Source organism: Phaethon lepturus, unplaced genomic scaffold, assembly GCF_000687285.1.
Source record: "Phaethon lepturus isolate BGI_N335 unplaced genomic scaffold, ASM68728v1 scaffold5828, whole genome shotgun sequence".
NCBI classification, from domain to species: domain Eukaryota; kingdom Metazoa; phylum Chordata; class Aves; order Phaethontiformes; family Phaethontidae; genus Phaethon; species Phaethon lepturus.
The window spans coordinates 659-21,229 of NW_010558160.1; the positions used below are offsets into that span (position 1 = coordinate 659).

At 43.9% G+C, this 20,571-nt stretch overlaps 1 protein-coding gene across 1 annotated transcript in view; it reads left to right on the forward strand.

Annotated features, from left to right (window-relative positions):
- Positions 1 to 1,982: 1,982 nt before the first annotated feature.
- CRMP1 (collapsin response mediator protein 1) overlaps positions 1,983 to 20,571 on the forward strand; it is a gene marked incomplete at its 5' end in the record, with an annotated part of 34,857 nt that continues 16,268 nt past the window's right edge. Inside the window, 6 exons of the mRNA XM_010292957.1 lie at positions 1,983 to 2,071; positions 6,949 to 7,133; positions 9,477 to 9,641; positions 15,085 to 15,146; positions 16,807 to 16,887; positions 20,184 to 20,252. Of these exons, the coding sequence (XP_010291259.1) occupies positions 1,983 to 2,071; positions 6,949 to 7,133; positions 9,477 to 9,641; positions 15,085 to 15,146; positions 16,807 to 16,887; positions 20,184 to 20,252 (651 nt within the window). The remainder of the gene's footprint in view (positions 2,072 to 6,948; positions 7,134 to 9,476; positions 9,642 to 15,084; positions 15,147 to 16,806; positions 16,888 to 20,183; positions 20,253 to 20,571) is intronic.

The following is a 20,571-nucleotide window of genomic DNA, read 5'->3' on the forward strand; positions in this document are numbered from 1 at the left end:
CTTAAAAAGAGCTCTCAAGATGGTGGTCTGTGCAGGTCAGCAGGCAGTGTAGTAAATCGTCGTGGTGAGGAGATGCAACTGCCAGCACGTGGCAAAATAACGTGTTACCGTTCAGGCCGCTGCTTCACAAGTCCCGCAATTACGAGTGGCGGTGGAGAGGCTGGGGAGAAAACATGGAGCCTGCTCTGTCAACGTCCAGACGGAGGACTTGCATTCCTCTCCGTCCTTTACCAAGAGGGTACCAACATCTGAGGCCGGTCCTGGGGACATACTTCATTGTAGCTCTGGACCTTGGTCCCCCCTCAAGGTCATCTTGCTGCTGCAACACATGGAGAAAAGCCTCAAACCTTCTATGTACATACTCTTTTGCACTGTATTTAAAATATCTTTCACCCCCTTCTTTTTCCCCTTAAAATGTCTGTTTCTCCCTTTTTGCTCTTTGATATGGAGGGCTATAAAGGATTTGAAACTAAAAAATGTTCAAATACAAGCTGAAAAGAAAATACGCTACATGTAACTGAGTAGTTACATTGAAGAAAGGTTGTTGTAACACCCCTCGCTCTGACTTAGCACTTTTTAATCAATAAATTTTTAGGAGGTCTGTATTATTGTCCTGGTTTTATAGATGAGGAAACATAGTGACTTTTTAAATTGTTTTCTAAACTGAGAACTTGGGACATGCATGGTTTATATGTGTGAGTCATCCTGTAAGTAAACCAAGAATTTAGTCTGGAGTGAGTATAAAACATGGACAAAATGGAGATTCTGAGTTATTGTTTAGTGAGCCAAGGAAATAATTTACAATAAATGGCTTTTTTTAATCTATGAATGGGAAAAGAAGGTTCTGACTGCTTTGGAGTTTTCCAGCATTCACAGTCACTTGGCAAAAGTCTTTCCAAAAGCATTATGCACTGAAATCACAGACTTTCCCTGCCTCTGCGTAGGTGGTAGAGTGCTGGCGTTTCCATACGACTTCTTCAGTGAGGGAGCTCAAATATTCGTTCTCGGGAATATACAGTGGTAAAATTTGCTTTCTGTAAAATGAATTTTTTGAGAACAGAGTGTAACCATTCGAATGGAGAAAAACTGAAACAGATGATTATTGTGAACAGTGTCCCAGCAAACGTGGTATTTGAACCGTTCTTCACAGGGAAAAAGTTTTCTTCTGGCACTTTAGAAAATACCAAGAGGGAGTAGCTCTCTCTGCGGTTCGTATGATATTTCAGGTAAACCGAGTTTGGAGGCTGCACTCCCGGCCTCATTCATGGAATGAGGGAATCTCAATACAGAGTGCCGCCAGCTAATCAGCAGCCTTTGACCTGCAGGTATCACAAATCAGACAAGAAGTCGTTCTTCATGCCCGCTAGGAACTAGACGTCAGCCTGTAACACGGTATGGGAGGCGCAAGCTGTGAGCCGTGTCCCTTGGCCACCTCGGTGGGGTGGTTGAGGTGACCCTGCTGAGCCGACGTTGCTTAAAGCAGCTTCCCTGGGCAGGAATTTCTGCATTACAGAGCTCGGCAGCCTCTCCTGACCTCGTCCCTTCCCATTTTAAGCTCTGTTACTCTTCCAGGGGTGCCGAGAGTCCCAGGTGAGCTCAGCGTGGCCATTCCAGTGTTGGGCAGTTTATTCTGGTGCCTTCTCTTCTCTTTTTGGCCTTTTTACAGTAAAGTGGTGGTAAAAAGGGGATGTAGCAGGATTTCAAGTGTTTCCATGTGCAGTGAGTTCTGCTTTGAGGAAAAAAGACTGTGATGACCATGGGGCCTCATGTCCCAGAAGTCAGAAATAAACACTCAGTGAGACTTTGGTTTTTCTCTCCACTGTCTCTGTACCCATCTGAACCTATGGCATAGACCTTTATATAGTGTAAGTTCTTTGATATTAATGGCTTTCTATACAATATAAGCCTATTTGGTATCATCAGTATGTTATGATGTTTGTTTATTTCAACGAAGCCACATTTCTTCCTTTTTCTTTCCCCAGAGTGACCGACTACTCATTAAAGGTGGAAGAATTATCAATGACGACCACTCCTTCTATGCAGACATATACCTTGAAGATGGACTTATAAAGTTGGTTTTTTAAAATATTGAACTTTTTTTGCATGCCTGTTAGTATAGACTACTGTGATTTCTTGATAGTGCTGATCTGAAATCTTGCAGCCAGCGTCTCAGTTACCTCTAGATGTGGGGCCATAGTAGAAGAGCATTTAATTATGAAATCTTGCCATTTTATCTTTACTAAGATTAGATAAGTAGAGAATTTCTTTACTGTAATTTGAAGGTATTTGCTTTTCCAGCAGTTCCATCCTAGTTCCTTCCAAAATAGTCAAGGCAAGTAGGCGCTCTCAACCTGAGAAGTGATGGTAAGGACAATGGATCTTTTTTGAGTCCATGTATGACAAGCTCATTACAGCTTTTTTCCCCACATCTAATCAGGGCGAATGCAGTCATGCTTTAAAGGACTGAATGGCACAGGAGTGTGCCCCGTGTTACACAGTGTTACTGGGGACCTGCTGCTTCTCAGCCGTCCTGTTGGCTAATGCTGAAGCATAGCACGTTCTGTTGGCTGACATTGTTCCGTTATGTCCCTTTTCTTGCTTAGAAAAGGTATATGATCTTAAATCTTCACACAGTTGGAAAGAAAATCCTACTGATTTAGCAGGATACAAAATATAGGAACTGGGAAAGTATTCCTTAGGTAAAAAACATGAAATACATTGTACTGGTAGCCTGGCAAACAGTAACAGTAATAGCTATTCAAGTAGCTCCTACAGTGACTTGGTGGAGATGGGGGTCTCCAGTTTTGCGGAGTTATGCAGTGTGTACACGCACTCTGATGTACACAAGGATCAAAGCCTTTCCTAAACATTTTCACTAGTGACCTAACAAGTTTGGTCTCCAGAGGCTACAATTTAATGCACAGAAACATAATTATGGTTATCTGGTAAATAATTCATTACCTGCTTGTTTTCAGAGTTCCTTTTTGTGAAAAGCTATCATCAAATTAAAAGTCCAATTCTTTATATATCTGTGGCTACTTACATTATTCATGATTCCAGTTATTATAATGGAAAAAATGCTGAACACTTTCATCCATGGACTGTGTGGTTTTCTTTTTAATACTACACCCTGCCTTTCCAGTTTTAGTGTTACCTGCATTGCAGAACTGGCAGGAGGAGCATATTGTTTTAAGTGGGGAAGGCACAAAAATTTGAACACTTTTTTTTTTTTTAATAGCAACAGTCAATCAAGATGTGCTCTCTCTGATAGGTATTTTAGTTGAGTTTTTCTGTGCTTTTCTTTGTTCAGGTGCAAATTTTCTAGTAACACATAGAATCATAGAATAGTTGGGGTTGGAAGGGACCTTTAAAGGCCATCTAGTCCAACCCCCCTGCAGTGAGCAGGGACATCTTCAACTCGATCGGGTTGCTCAAAGCCCCGTCCAACCTGACCTGGAATGTTTCCAGGGATGGGGCATCTACCTCCTCCCTGGGCAACCTGTGCCAGGGTTTCACCAACAGTGTTAAATGTTATTCATGATCCTTTGGAGCAGGACCTTGAACTTCAGGCATTCGTGTTTCAGATGATGCCCTAACTCTCCAGCTGCAGCTTAAAGTAGGGTCTTTTAAGGTTTATGTCCCTGCAGATTGTCCTGCTGAGAGGGATGTGGATATAACCTTGAACGTGTTAGCTATAGGTTGGAGGATGGTAGATGTTTTTTCCTACCTATCAATGCTCAAACTGGCTCCCTAGGTACAAGGGAGCAGTGGTGCATGTGGATTTTTCCTACCTGAAATTTAAGCCCTGCACACTGAGATGGCAGCTGAGAGGCAGTTTTCCAGTATCTAAGTAGTAATTTAGTTATTTAGTAATTTAAATTGCCATTGGCATGTAAATAATATATTTTGCCTACACGTATCCTGTCTCTGTTATCCACATGAGGAAATGAGCCCTGGTCTCCGTGCCAAGTGGCAGGTCACGGTCTGGTGCTTGCAGCCCTCTGCTCCGTCCCTGCCAAGGGGAAGGGTTGGGTCCCTCCAGACTGGAGGGGACTAACAAGTGTGCAGAATGGGTGGCTGGGGACGGGGTCTCCAGAGCCGGGCAGGCCACGAGCCAAGTTAGAGGGAGCCTCAGATGCCTGAAAGAAATCTGGGTTTGATAATGACAGAAATAACTCCACGTAGTTCTGGGGGAGGTTTTCAGCTTTCTCAGGTGAAGCTTATGAAAAGTTGAAGCCTGCTGTTTCTATTTTGCTTTAATCAGCCCGTGTATGACAGGATTTACCAGCTTGTTCAACTGAAGATGGTAGATAGCATCAGCTTTCTGTGAATCTGAGTTTTCTAGTTGCTGGTGCATCAGAAAACCAGCTCAGTCATTTATATGGTGTCTAGAATACAGTTATCTGCACTATTGTATTTTTTCACCCACAAGTCACTGAACCCCATTCTTATTAACAGTTAGCATTAATGGGCGAGCAATTCAGGAATCCCGACACATTATCTCTGTGTTCTAGTCAGTCAGAATAAAAATAACCTTCAATGCCAGTGAAGATCAGCCTTCTCCCAGGCCTTAAGCGTGATGCCAGGACAAGAGATGAGACGGGCTCCTGACAGGTAGCAGCGCAGCGTCATCCACAAAGGCCATTTGGTCTGATGTCACTTCAGCACGGATGACTTTAGCCATTGCCAAATAAGCTGTTACTCAACCGTATACTGAGCGATGAGTCATCAAAAACCTTCAGTACATACTTAGCACCCTTTCACTTGGTTAGGTTATGTGTCGTCTTGACTAGGGAACTAGTAGCTACTGATTGGGGAAGAAAATAAAAATGAATTGCTTTTATACTTTTGTGTAGCTTTTCTTTAACGTTATTTTCGGAAGGTGTGGTAGTCCTTGGAGTGCAATTCCACCTTAGACATACTGAAAGGAGGTTGGTCATAGTAAATATTTTTTTTCCCAGTTCAGTTTTTTAGCCACACAAAGGCTATGCAAAGGTTGAGGATTGTTCTGATTAAAATCTTGGGACTGGATTGAACTAATGAAAATTAGTGCAACACCATTATGATAGGTGGGGCTACCTGACTTCATACAAGCGTTCAATCTGCTCGTGGGTTGGAGTGCCTTATGGTGTGCCTTTGCGAGTCAGATTTTAACAGAAGAGGAGCTTCTCGCAACTTGTTTGCGCAACTGGGTGTGCTGGGCTGCTGCTGGCCTTTGCAGACATACCAGTTCCCCGTTGGTCATGGTATCATTAGCGCTCCTCACAGCTGTAGACAGGTTATGACACGCTGCCAGTGCTGTACGTGTTGATGAACACTAGACGCCAGACACGGAGTTGTACGGCTTCAAGCCGTGATATTACCAGCTCTCACGGGTCAGCCCTTTCGGATTTGTTCCGCGCTGAGCGGCTGAGACCCCAGCTCGGGATGCTGGCGGGGAGTTTGCTAACCCAACGGCTGTGCTTCCCTCCAGCCAAAACCCGGAGCACCGGCGCAGCCACGCTGCTGGAGGTGACATTTTTGCATAGCATATGAAACAAATTCTTGACCTCTTGGGGTTATTTATTAACTCTGGTGGTTTGGCCAAATTCCAATGTGAATAATTATCCCTGTTTTTTCCACTGGTTTTAATTAACGTTTATATTCATTTTGGTTCTAGCTTGTCACGATTGGCTGTTAATCAGTTGCTGTGTTTTGCTCTGTGGGTGGGAGTTGCATTTTAATAGGGGAGAAACAGATTCAGCAGCTCACATGTCTGGGGTATTTGTTTAGCAGTGGATAAATGTTATTTTATCCCAGACAAAAGGAAATTAAGACAAGGACTGTGTGTCGGTAACATGAGATAAACTAAGTGACTTTAAACTACCTTAGAGTTATCTCTAAGCCCAAATATATTACGGTGTAACAGTGCAGAGACATGGCTCCCACACGGGCCCATAGCTGTTCCTGTTTGGCACCATGCAAAGTAGACAATAAAAATGTAATGGGGCTTTAAAAGGTAAAGGTTAATTTACTCATAGTTGTGGCCATGAACACTAAAAGTATTTTGATAGTAAGTATCTGGAGTTTGCTTGATATCAGCATGGGGGACAGATAAAAATTTTTAATAGTGAAAAAAAAAATCCGGTTTTGAAGAACTGAGGGGGAAAAGATGGCAACAGTTAATATTTTTCCACACAGTTATGCAGAATGTTTCACTAAGTTTTAACTTTAAGAGGAGGATGAAGAATATGTGACATGGTAGATTATATGTGTTTGGGTCTTTTAAATATGTATTTCTGTATCTTAGGATATTTAGATTTTAAGGATAAATTTGCATTGCTTGGTTACAAAGTAATTATAACCCCTTTCTGATGTGCCTTGTGCTTCTGCCATATATTAACAATTCCAGCTTGCTGTCATATTTGATCTCTGTTTTTCCGGTTTCATTTAAGAACTTAATATGCAAAACCAGAGCCCCCAAGAGACTATTAACTCTAGATATTTGTAATTGTTTAAAGATGGGACACTTAAATCTCACCCTGAATCATATAAAAAAATAATCAGTTTTTTAATGCCGGTGCGTTACGGCTTCTTTACCGGCCACTAGAGCAATGCAACGCAGCGCGAGCGCACGGCCCACGGCCCAGCGAGGCAGGCGCGCAGATGCGTTGTTCTGCCAGTGCTGTGCAGAGCGGCCAGAGCGGGTCTGGAGCGCAAGGCCAGGTTGGATGGGGCTTCCAGCAACCTGGTCTAGTGGAAGGTGTCCCTGCCCCAGGCAGGGGAGGTGGAACTAGATCTCTAAGGTCCCTTCCAACCCAAAGCATTCTGTGATTCTATGATTCCCTTTGGGATCCCAGTTCTTTCTGTACGGCCCGTAGGTTCCCCTCCCCTATGTGCCTCACATAACTTCTGTCCCCTGTGCTGCTTTGTTTAGGTAAAATAATACTGCCTTTCCTTGCTGCCTAGGCAAATAGGAGAGAATCTGATTGTTCCTGGAGGAGTCAAGACCATAGAGGCTAATGGGCGCATGGTTATTCCTGGGGGAATAGATGTCAACACTTACCTACAAAAGCCCTACCAAGGAATGACTGCCGTCGATGACTTCTACCAAGGCACAAAAGCAGCGCTAGCAGGGGGCACCACCATGATCAGTGAGTACTAGCAATACTAACTCTTCCCACCCCAGGCTGAAGCTCGTGTACCGTAGGTGGGGATAGCTACAGGAGGCTCTATACCGATTTTCTGAGATCTTCTGCAATGAATCTTCAAAATTCTGGGCACCGTGTTGGAGATCCATTCATCATTGTCATCCAGGGCTGGCCTGAAAATGAACCTACCCTCAGAAAGAAGCAGCGGCATGGGGAATTGTCTCTTGGATTTCCCTCTGAAATACAGAATAAGCACTGAGGGATAACATACCTACTCTTGGGATTTTTGAAAAACAATGTAATTAGTGTTGTAAGTATATGGCACAGAAAACTTGACAAAGATCCACAGTTCCCACCTAGTGACATTTCAGGGGCTTTGGAAATAACAAGATGCTTATTTATGAACTTGGATTTGGCATCAGAAATTGAGGAGAGATCTCTTGCCAGAGATGTCCTGAAGGAACATCTTTTTTGGTGGAAGGGAAAAGTGTTTCTAGTTGTTAAAGACCCTTTTTCTGTCTACCAGATGGCAGGACAAGACTTAGCTCCTTCCCGCTAGCGGTGGCTTGGCCCTTCATTCGACTTTGTGAGGCAGTTGTTCATGTGACATAAATTGTCTCAGCTTCCTTGTGCAGAGGAGCTGCCCATTGGGGTTTTACTCCCACTGAATTGGAATGTGGTTTTTTTGCTGAGTGGTGTTGTCTATTACCTATGTTCAGCAGCAAGTATCACCTGAAAGGATCTCTGGCAATAAGCACAAAATGCACTGCTGTTCATTACTTTTGTTAGTAATTTTTTCAGTGTATGTTCTTCAGTTGAGGCTTCCTGTGCAGCATTAGGTTTGCAAATGCCACTGGTAAGCCCATCTTGCTTTGTTTCCACACTTACTTTTGACCTAGCCCTGCAAAGATAAGTATATGTGTGTTAAGTGGTCATGTCTTTATTTCATGTCAGTAAACATTGTGGCATCACCATGCAGAAAGCCTTGAGACAGTGAAGACACAAGGACAAGTGTAGAGTTCTGCACCTGGGGAGGAACAACCCCATGCACCAGTACAGGTTAGGAGTTGACCTGCTGGAAAGCAGCTCCATGGAGAAGGACCTTAGAGTCCTGGTAGACAATGTTAACCATGGGACAGCAATGTGCCCTGGTGGCCAAGAGGGCCAATGGTATCCTGGGGTGCGTTAAGAAGAGTGTGACCAGCAGGTCGAGAGAAGTTCTCCTCCCCCTCTACTCTGCACTGGTAAGGCCTCATCTGGTGTATTGTGTCCAGTTCTGGGCTCCCCAGTTCAAGAGAGACAGGGAGCTTTTGGGGAGAGTCCAACGGAGGGCTACGAGGATGATTAAGGGACTGGAACATCTCTCCTATGAGGAAAGGCTGAGAGACCTGGGGCTGTTTAGTCTGGCAAAGAGAAGGTTAGAAGGGACCTTATCAATGTCTATAAATATCTGAGGGGTGGCTGTCAGGAGGATGGAGCCGGTCTCTTTTCAATAGGGCCCAGTGACAGGACGAGGGGCAATGGGCACAAACTGCAGCACTGGAAGTTCCACCTCAATGTGAGGAAAAACTTTACTGCAAGGGTGACGGAGCACTGGAACAGGCTGCCCAGAGAGGCTGTGTAGTCTCCTTCTCTGGAGCCCTTCCAAACCCAGCCGGACGTGTTCCTGTGCAACCTGCCCTAGGTGATCCTGCCTTGGCAGGGAGGTTGGACCAGATGGTCTTCAGAGGCCCCTTCTAACCCCTACCAACCCCTACCATTCTGGGATTCTGTGAAACGTAGTTTGCAGCACACTCGATCTGCCATATAGTGTGTCTGGATGTTTGTGCTCTACATCATCCCTGTTCAGACCTTTGGCTGTATTCCCAATTCTGGCTGCTGAGAAAGCATTCGACATCTCCCTTGATGTACTGGTAAAGCAGAGCGGGCCAATTCAGTGACTACGAGGCACTGGTTAATAACAATGCTTACTATGAAATACATAGAAACGGACACATCAGTCCGGACACATAAATACAGGTAAGTCCAGAACTTGTGGTCTCTTACAAAACAGTAGGGGGAAAACCAAACACTCCCTAAACTGTGAGATGTTCGGGTCTCCCACTGTGTGTTTCTTGATGCTGCACCAGGCAGGTTGCCAGACTGGGCTTTAGTATAGACTGTCCACAAAGCCTGCTGTACCTGAGACAGCAGGACCTGGCTAACATCTCAAAGTTACGGTCTGCACAGAAACTGCCTCCAAGGCTGCTGTTTTGGCCGAGATGCTGGAAGGCTATTTACGCACAGGCACCGAGGGAGTCTGAACACTGTGCCGTCTGGGTAACAGGCACTGAATCTCTTTTTCAGTTGACCACGTGTTTCCAGAACCTGGATCGAGTTTACTGACCTCCTTTGAGAAGTGGCATGAGGCAGCTGACACCAAATCCTGTTGTGATTACTCTCTCCATGTGGACATCACCAGCTGGTATGATGGGATTCGAGAAGAGCTGGAAATACTGGTGCAAGACAAAGGTTAGTGAGTAAAAATAAGTGGTGTTTTTTTGTTTTATTGAAATACTGTATGGAGGTGAGATTTTGAAACATTTTAATGAATGCATCGTCCAGGACAGAAATGCACAGGTGCTGGTTATGCTGCCCAAGGTTCTGCACTACCTTGAACTTGTGTATTCACATGCTGCTCTGTAAAATGGACCTAAAACTTTGTGCATTAGTGCTAGTCAGCCGCAAGGCTGATGGAGGGAGGATGTTCACCCCAACTGGAACATTGGAAAATTAAGATGTGCATGTTGTCAGATACAAATGTATCACTTTATGCTTGCTTGTACCTGTGGAAATAGGCTCAGACATTGCATACTTAGGTTTTATTATTTTAAGATAAAATTTGGAGATCAGCATTTAGGGTAATCATCCCAGTCACTTTAGATCCTCTATTTCATGAATGGAGAGAATGAGACATTTAAAAGTAGCAGTTCAGATTTTAACTAGACTGGAATCTGCCCTTTTAGTTGCCTCAAATTAAGCCCAAATATGAAGGGTACATCTGTCTGAGAAATGGTCGTCATGGGCTATTACTCATTTCTCAGCAATGGCTTCGGATAATTTACTTGCAAGACTAGATTTTTTTATAAAACATGCCTATATTTTTAAAACAGGTTCAAGTTATTAGAAAAAAGCGATGCTAAACTTAGGTACCTAATATTGAAAAAATGTCCTGATTTTCTCAAGTGCTTGATCTCCAGTGGTTTTCCCTGAAGTTACTAGAAGGCGCTTTGTTTCGGGACTTACAAAAACCAGGTCACTTATTTAGTAATCTATTTCAGACACTCATGGTCTTGATTCAGTTCAATTAACAGGTCTACTACCACGTGAGATGCTGTAGGTTACCCTATCTGGACTCCAGCTACCACTCCAGAATAGCACAGATAAACCTCTCATAAATTCTTTTCTATACGTGCCAGCTCAGCGTGGCAGTTTCATATATGGAGGGTATCTTGGTGGCATCAGATATGTATGTGTTGGCGTGCGTAGCCTTCAGAAAATAATAATTTTGATCTAATTCCTTAAAATTCTGCCTAATAGAATGGATTTTTTTTTTTTTGTCCAGAAACATTTTTTTTTCAAATATTTTTCACTTGAAACTTTCCTTGAAAATGCATGGATATTAATTAGGAAATATTTTCTGAAATGGTATTTAGTTACCGTGGGTAAATCAGAATGACCCTTGTGTTGGGAAGTCTAAGGAGTATGTGTATGCAGCATCCTTTGTAAGGTGCAGTGCTGGTGATGACTTAGATTTGAAAAATTCTCTTCATATAGAAATGTGCTATCAAGGTAGGAAAAAAAGCAAATTCATATTTTTGAGTGAGCAATTGTTCACTGAGATACTATGGAGGTGCAGTCACGAAGGGGAATTGATCCCGTATTGCAGCATGCTAGCAGTACATGTGCCGTACAACCAGATTTTAGGCCACAAAACCCTTCAATCAGCAAGATTACACATAATTTGGAGCAACTGCAGCTGGTCTTACATAGGTCTTTACAATATAGGTGATTTTTACAAGGTGATGACATCTGTCAACACCGATGGTGCCAAATCTGCTGTTTTCCTGCTATCGGCGTTAACATGGATATGCTGCTGTGCAGTAGCTGCCTCTACTCTCAGACAAGCATGCCGTGCCTTGTTTCAAAGGTTAGATACTATTTTCCAGAGCTCACACATCACAGATGGCTCAGCACTCCCAAATTTGCCTCAGGGCATACGTTAAAAGCCTGGTGCAGACAGTTAGGTTAATAGTTTTCTCCAACTATTGAAATGTGGGTTTTCAATATAAATCTGACCTGCCTTCCAGTCTTCAGGGGAAGCAGGAATCTGTTCATCCGTTCCTGACCCGGGGTGTGTGATGGGGCCCTTGGTGGCCTCTCCGGTGGCAACAGCATTAAGAGGTCACCTTTGTTCTCATGGGTGCTGCAGTATGTCTCAGGCAGTCAACATGAATTACTCTCGTGTGTTAGGAGACGCAAGGTAAGGGCGAGTATGAAAGCACAAGCACAATAGGAAACATTGCAGCGTGGCAAGGGCTTTCAAATTAATGGATAATATCTGCTGATAATTGGAAACACTTGAGCCAGCTGGTGCAAATAGACTTGATGTCAATGGAGTGACACTGGTTTTCATCAGCTGGGAATCTGGATTGAATTTGTTCTCAGCTGATTGTCTGGTGGATGAGTTAGCCGAGTAACAGGGCTCAGCTAATCGCGTTTCGGTGCTGCGTGTGCCTAATACGATCTCGGCATGAATAACAGGGGAGCTCACAGAGCTGCTGTTGAGGTGCCTTGTCATGAAGTATAATTGAATAATTAATCAGTTTTAAATCAATACTGATTTAAAAGCTAATTTAAGGAGACACAGGCTTTGGCAGGGCCTGGAGATTTTGTAGAACCAAATGTTGATTATGAAGACTCAGGCTTGTAACATTTCGGCAACTAATTTGGGACTGCGCTTCTCCAGTGTATGCAAAGGAACAACAGCCTGAAATGTGTCGACAGAGGCCTCACTCGTTCCTTTAACTACTGCACTTTGTCACTGTTCAAAAAAACCTGTAGCACTGTCTGAAATTTGGAGAGGATCCTGTTGAGTAGTCCTGGTGTGAGAGGAAGCAGGACGTTAACAAGAATGCAGTAAGTAACAAATAAACATTAAGGTCAGTAGGCCATGGACCAGGGCTTTTGAAAAGCCACGTATTTCCAATGTGTAGATCAAGATATCAGACCAAGGCATTAGGCAAAGAGTAATTCTGGATACCTATATATGTAAATTGGTGTTATTTTATCATGGCATCTTGTAAAGGTACTCTCTTTGCAAGGCAGGATGGTTCAAACCATCTCTCCTGTTAGTTGTAAAGGCAGCCTGTGAGATGCCCTTCCACTTTTTGCGTGTCTGATGTGGTAGCTGAGGTCGTGGGTGTGCATTTTGATGGGAGAACTCTGCTTCGGCACTGTGGGAGCTGTTGGTAAGGGACAGGCTCAAGATCCTATGGCGGGATCCCTGCTGGGACCCCTTCTACTCTCATGTGACTTCAGGGAGAACATTAACATGAGTGGAAGCAAAACTTACAGTCATTTTACCAAGATCAGAAAAGGGCCTAAGAAGATACAAAGGCAATAAAAGAAAAAGGGAGATGATATGTATTACTTGGGCCAATGTATGTCTTCCAGTCACGTACCCAGAGAAAGCTGCCTTATCTCCTGCGGGATTGTGGTTAAATGAATTACCTTTTGCTAGATCCCAGTGGATAAGGGAGAGCAATAGGTAGCCCAGCTCTTTGCTCCCAGAGAAATGTGTACAAGAGGATTCAGTCCCGTGCCATCACCGAGGCTACTTGGCATGGCTTGGACCAGCCTTGACATGTCTCTCATGGCTTCATGTGTGCATGGTCCCCCGTGCAGAAAGGTGGCTCCCAGGTGCAGCTGATATCTGAGACATTGGGTGGGTTTGTGAAGAGAAAACAGAGCTTTCCTCGAAGGCAGGTCGGGCAGATGTGCTGGATGCTGCTGTGATCAGTCAGAGGGGAGACAGGGCTGCAGGCATGAGGCTGTAAGCATTGGCCCCAGGGAAGACAGAATCACAGAATCATTAAGGTTAGAAAGGACCTTTGAGATCATCAAGTCCAACCATAAACCCAACACCACCATGCCCACTAAACCATGTCCCGAAGCGCCACATCCACATGTTTTTTGAACACTTCCGGTAATGGTGACTCCACCACCTCCCTGGGCAGCCTGTTCCAATGCTTGACCACTCTCTCGGTGAAGAAATTTTTCCTAATATCAGTCTAAACCTCCCCTGGCACAACTTGAGGCCATTTCCTCTCTTCCTATCGCTAGTTACTTGGGAGAAGAGACCAACACCCACAAGACATAGTCAAATATAAAGGTTTTAAAGCGGTGACATCCTGAGTACTTTAAAACTGTGTAATGAGGACTAGACTGAGGGATTACAGTTAGTAAAGACCATGTGTGCTTTCTGGGAACTTGAGGAATAGGAGAATAGGAAGGAAGGATGGGCTTACGGGCTGACGGGGCTCCATGGTCCAGGCTGGATTTGCTCAGCATGGAAGTCAGCAAGGAGGAGCCAGCTCTCATTTTGTATTTCTCCCTGAGCTGCCTGGACTTAGCAGGAAGACATAATACCAGGGGTCATTTCAAGGTTTTATCCTGCATGTGTCCTGGGGTATTTTAGTCTTGTAATTGTGAATAAACAAATTCTCTGTGTGTGTTTGAACAGCCATACTCTCTGCCTGAGGATGTATTTGCTCATTCTAGGCTCATGAAGGAGTTACACCTTCATCAGAGAGCCTTATTCATTTTGTGTAGACAACATGAATAACATGAACAGATCTCTTTCTTTTTCCTCCTGCCCCAGGAAGCACAGCTTTCATGACAGATATTTTAAACGGCAGCGTACATGGCTTAGCTTAGAATTTGCTTTTCGTTTAAGCTAGAAAACTCTGAGATCAGTCCCTGTACCAAACTAGGGATGTTGTCAGTAGACTAGAGTAAGGCAAATTTATAAACTAACATGAATTAATACGTACAGAAACTATGAACAGAAGATGGTTGGAATTCCCATTCTGTTAGACTGTGAAGCTGTGTAAATAATCAAATCTTTGAAGTAAAGAGCAAATACTATAGGGATTTGAATACAGTTGGTTCTTGGCAATCGACACTCAACACTAGCATTTCTTACTGATTTCTAAAATTTGGAGCTGTCATCTTTCATGGTTTTGTATGACTGCCAACATAAATCCTTCCATCTTTGGAAGGTGGAAGGAGAGGTATGGTGAGCGGCTTTTGTATTAGATTTCGGGCTTTGCTTCCACTCCTTCCCAGTGTCTACCATCGGCTAAGCTGGGTGCTTTGGGCAGTAGGGTCAAGAAAAAGCAAGTCTGTATGCAAATTCAGGTACACAGTTCCTACAACTTGTCAGCAATCTGGGGAAACTTAACTAGAAGTTTATCTATTAAAAAGCACAGTTTCAGGTCAAGCTGAAACATTTTCCTGATTAGCTAAAGAAACCTAAAAAGAAAACCAGTGATTACCAGAACCTTATACAAGTTTTTTTGAAACTTCCCAAACTTTATGTGCTTGCTGTAGCCACCATCACTCGTCTGTGATTGGGCTACAAGCAGTCTTGTTTGTGGTGGTGGCTGGTGGCTCCAGGGATCCACAGAGGGAATCCACAGAGTCCAACAAATTCCCCCAATGAAGGAGGGATTCAGGCTTCTAGTCCTAGCAGCTCTAATGCAGCTGTGGAGCCATGCTGTATTTCTGGCAATTGTTGGTGAAAAGCCTAGTCCAGACATATTCTATGCCTTATTTTTCCTGAAGTTTTTGTTCAAATACAATTTAAGAATCCACTTACATGGCAACACCTTTGAATTTTGTCTTGGAACAGGTGTGAACTCTTTTCAAGTCTACATGGCCTACAAAGATCTCTACCAAATGTCCGACAGCCAGGTATTGCTCTGAGTGCTTTTCATTGCTGTGACCTGTCCTCTCTTCTATGATCTCCCAACACTTGAGGAATTGCTAAAATTGAATCCCAGAGGAACGCTCCCATTGACATGAGTGGAACTGGGGGAAATGTGCAGTGGGGGAGTTCTCTCTGGAGGGTCAGTGTCAAGCAGTGTTGAACATCTGCATGTGTTCCTTCAAGTGTTTGACATTCACTTTCTGCAGAGATTTTCTGGTGTCTCACAACATTGCAACCACTCAGCACTGCTTGGGATTTTGCCCTCACTTTATTTTGCTGTTACTTTTCAAGAACTCTAGGTCAGAGAGGGAGGAAAAGGTGACGCACGCAAGAAAGTGGCAGTTTTGAGGTTTCAAGAGTTTCTCGGTTGCTGCAAACAGCTAAATGGAGTTGCTCTTTGGGGGAGGTGGCCTTTTCTCCATTAGGGCTGGAGATAACAATGAGCTTGTTTGTCCAGAGCTCATTACAGATTCCAGACTCTTCAGCTTTCCCATTCCTAAGTATCAGGTCATTGTAAATGGACAATGGCATCTGTTAGTAATAATGTTTGCTTATTCAGTTGAGAAAATGTTTCTTTCTTACTTATTCCCAGAGCTATAGCTCTCGGTCTCTTAAATAACTGTTGTTACACCTCCAATACATGTGGTTTTAATTGAAATTTTAGACATAATAATTTATAAATATGCTCTGAGAAGCATTGCCTGTTAAATTCAACTCCCTGTTGGAATTGCCAAGAGAAATACATTAAAATGTTTAGTGTGTGGCTAGACTAATGCCTGTTATCTTGTTTAAATGCACATGTTGCCATCTGTGTATTCCGACCCGTTCAATGCCAGCTGAAGTGCCCTAGTGCAAAAGTGGACACTGAAGAAACCATGTCTTCATTGTTTGATCTGTGTTTGAAAACTGGGCTCCCACGTTATTGGAGTATGGTTTAAACAGGGGACACGTTAGCTGAATACCTTTTGGAAAGGGAACTGAATTTCAGTAGGTCTGTGCTCAGAAATTCTCAGTAAAAGCAATAGGATCAACTATTTCCCTTCTGTATGGATGGATTTTGAATCTTGGAAAGCAATTAAAAAAAAAGGATGCTCTAGAGAAAATATTGCAACTTCTAATTGCAGAATTAAAGATGTTGGTGAAAGCTTGACACTATCTGCTCTAAGAAGTTGGTGAAAAATGCCTGTACTTCAGGAAAGAGGTGTTCTAGCTGTACTAAGAGTGTCTGTAGTCCATGGGAATAATTCCATTTTACATTTGCTAAAGCTACGGGAATGAGACTACTCACTAGACTTAGGCCTGTGTGGAAGGGCGCGAAGACGTAGCCCTGCAGTACTGGGGTCTGGGAGAAGCCCTGTGTCCGAGGGAGATGCCACCTTGCTCCGACTTTTGACCCTGTCTTGGTGCAGAAGGGCAGAAGCTCGTCCTGGGGCTGGCTGGTGTGTAAGGGAGTGGGTAAGTCAACACCAAGTAGTGAAGCTCAGGTTCCGTGTAGAAACCGGGGGAGTGGAAAGGGAGATAATTTGCTATTCACCTAGATAATTACCAGCATAGAAGGTGCAAAACTGAGGTGAAGAGACAGGTCTGAGTGTTAAGTAATGTTTTCCTTATTCAGCAGTGTTTCCTTCTTTGTATTATCTGCAGCTTTATGAAGCCTTTACCTTTCTAAAAAGCCTTGGGGCTGTTATCCTGGTCCATGCTGAAAATGGAGACTTGATAGCTCAGGTGAGTGAACTGTCATTTTTGCTTCACTTTGTGAGCAGACAGAGACAAGAGAGGAGAGCTAGAACCCTCCAGTCAGAGGATGGGTAGGAAGAAGGGAACTACCTGGTGAGAGCCTGATGCCCTACACACCGCCGGTATAAAGCCTGGGATGAGAGGATGAGAGGATGGAGGCCCTTTTGCGTGCGTTGGCAGAGCATCCATGAGGTAGAGCAGCAATCCAGGCAGCTCCTTGCCTTGGCAGCAGATCGGGACTGGGTGAGGGGAGCAGGGGGAAGAAGATCTCTTCTAAATCTGACAGAGACAAGAGAAGCGGAACAATGCAGAGCCTTGCTCTGAGCTTTTGGGGACAAAACGTGGAGCTGGGAAGCTTTATGCTAATGTCTCTTGCTGCAGCCATCAGCGTAAGCAGCACTGTGAGTTTGGAGTGGGTGGTAAAAGCGCTCAGATCTGTTTATTTTTGAGAATACTCTTAAAAATCTCTGAAGCCCGAGAACAAGAAATGACCTTGATCTTCTATACATTTCAAAAATGTGTGTTAAAGTGCAAGTCATGCTCTTTGAAGACGTCCCTCAGAACCAGGAAACTGGGCTCAAATTCAATATGTTCCGTTAAAATGTCCCAGTCCCCAGTGCAGTCTTTGCAGGTCAGGTCCCCCGCGTAGGTACCGTCCTCGCCCTGCAGCGTGCCGTAGCTCTGATCTGTGCCACAGCGCATCGAAAGAGGTATCCTGAGGACAGCCGTCGATAGTAACCCTCCCGCTGGTCTTTCGGAGGCCAGGATTCCCCTATAAAAGAGAATGGGCGGGTTTAGGTGGGTGGTGTTATGACCCTGTACATCTGTGGCAGATGAATCTTTTAAGGCTGTTGCAGAGACGTCTCCCTCCTCTGATCCCTTGTACGTGCGTAGAGCCCCTCTGAGGTCCGCGAGGCTCCGAGTGAGCCGACTGATTTATCTGCTGAGCTCTTTATCTGCCGGCTTATCCGCTAAGGACTAGGCTGCAGAGCCGACAAGGAAATTACAATAGCTAAAAACAAGTTGTCTTTGAGATCTGGACTAGGGAAGCCACCTTGTCTCCTGGTTAAGGGAGAACCTCAGGTGAACGTTTGAGTGGTTGGGCAGTGTGTAAGGGCTCTTGCCCACATGGGTTTATTCTGTTGTTTTTCCCTCTGTGGGATTCTGTCCTTTATCTGCCTGGTAGGAATTTACCCTCTTTGAGACCCTTCTTTCCCTTTTCCCTTCAAGTTTGGCCAAAATAACTACTGGGCTCAAAAGTTACTCGTTGAGGAATCGACAGGTGCCTACAGTGCAGTTGTGTCCTTCCCCCACTGAAACCAGGTGAAAACCCTCATTTGGATTCAAGAGGGGAAAAAAAGCTGATTTCCCATGAAGTTCAGCATGATTTAAAACCGCAAAAATCTATAATTTATAGTTTTAATACAACATAAAATATCCAGTAGAATGAAAATTAATAATAAGAAACATAATAAGTCAATATTACTGTAGGAAAGGCAAATTGAAACAAATCAAATGGCACCCGTGATAATTTTGATACGTTTCCTATTAAAATCAAGGCGCACTCGTGGAATTGCATTTCTGATAACAGTCTGTTTCAGTTACATTTTCCTTTGATCAGCTTTAACATACGGCCACGGCATATGAACATACAGGACAGAAAAATTATTAGGAAAAGAGGAAGTAGCAAAGAAATGTGAATTATGTTATACATCAACATATTTCTTCACCATTGCCATGTCTCATAAAATCAGTCTTTCCTTATGCTTTTATTTAGAAGGATTATTTGGCTAGTGAAAAGAAAGCTGCCTGCAGGGAGGTTTTTCAGAACTGTCCTGTGTGAAAATACAAATTTGGTCTTACAAAACAAATATTCTAGCTTATTAGTACTATCAGATCTTCTTACAGTGGGTAATTTTATCATATGATCTGATTTTATTCCTTTCTTCAAGATGCAAATCTCTCCTACTTTGTGTAGCCATTCTTTGCTATCTTGCTGTTTTTTTAATATGGTTGCAAATTTATTTTTTGTAGTATTTTAATTATCCGAAGCCTTTAACTGGCACTGTTCAGAGCTATTGCATTAATGATTTAGAACAGCTGTTTTTAAGAATGCCTATGAAACATGATTTTCTAAAGAAAATATTCTTAATTACACAGTCAGATTAATACATTGCTGTTAATACCTCTTCAGCCTTGATTGATGGCAACAAAGGCAAAAGTATATGCTAATATTAACTTGCTCAGGTTTTGCTGGAGTATGTTGGTAGTGCGTGAGCTTTTCACCCTTGCGGACTTACGGTCAAATATTTATTAGATGACACAGTAAAGTATGTTCGGTGACTTCATCCTGGTCTCCAGGGGACATTTGGCTGTATCACAGAGCCATTACATTTGTTCGGCTCGGCACATTAGAGACCTGCGGGCAGGGCAGGCCAGCGTCGGAGGTGCATCAACAGCTCTGGTCCCACTTCTGCTCTGCTGGCAGACCTGGACTACCCTCAGATCAGAAGGGTTGACCACCATTTTCTGCAAAGAGGGAAATTTATTCCAATACCACTGCTTGACCTTAAATTCAAAGATAGGTGAAGCTTTTTGTCTGTTTTTAAAATTTATCTCACTGCTGTGAAGCTGGATGGCACAGAGTTTTTCTGACAAACCCCCATTGGTCCCAAGATGGGCTTTTTGGTGGGGACACAGTGCCCTCGCGACTAGAGGGCACTGCTTCGCTTTCGTGACAACATAATTTTAGTGATTCACTCTGTAGGAAAAAAATATTCCAGAACGCTGGCTGCCAAAGGCGAGACTTTATTTGAAGGAGTATCAGCAATGCTAAAAGTTTACGGAAGGTAACAGTGCTTCATGGACTGCAGGCAGAGAGGAACTCGTGCGAGTAAAGAAAGAATCGCAGGCTGGGAATATCCTAATTACTGTTTAGCATATTGATTGAAGCCTGTTCCCTGGGTTGGTGACTTGGTGTCAGATAAGACGTTCTGGAGGGCAGAGGAGATTTCCCATGGTGCAGCCCAATGGCTCGAGGCACAAATACGCTCTGTGGCACTGCAGAGACAAATCTGTGCTGGCTGCGGGGAGCCAGGGTGGCACGGGACCAGTTTAGAGCCAGTGTTTTCAGTCCTCCTCCCCCAGAAGCAGGCTTGCGCGGCTGCATTTACACAGACAAAAAAAGGGGCAGTCGGAAAATATGGCTGTTAATCCGCCAGAGCATGCCTGGTGCGAGGGTCTCGTCCTGGAGCCTTTGTCAGCATTTATCTGCTGCGTTGCAGGAACAAAAGCGTATCCTGGAGATGGGAATCACCGGACCCGAGGGACATGCCCTGAGCAGGCCCGAGGAGGTAAGAACCTTCACTCATGTTGTTGTTCATGGAAATATTTTGTCGAGCGTGTAGTATCGGAGCTTGGCTTCTGTATGTGCAAATGATAGACGGGTGCCTGGGGAAAGGCAACAATCCGCTTCTCCCACTGCCTCTTCCGGTGTTATTCAAAGCCTTGAAAAGTGCAGATCGCCCTCAAACCTCTTTGTTTGCCTGAAAAACCCTTTTGCAGCTGCAGCAGGTGCGTTCCCTCGGTCCAGGGGTACATATATACCATGCGTGTGCATACGTCCACATATAAATACATGTTTATGCCAGCAGATATATTTGTAGCAGGAAT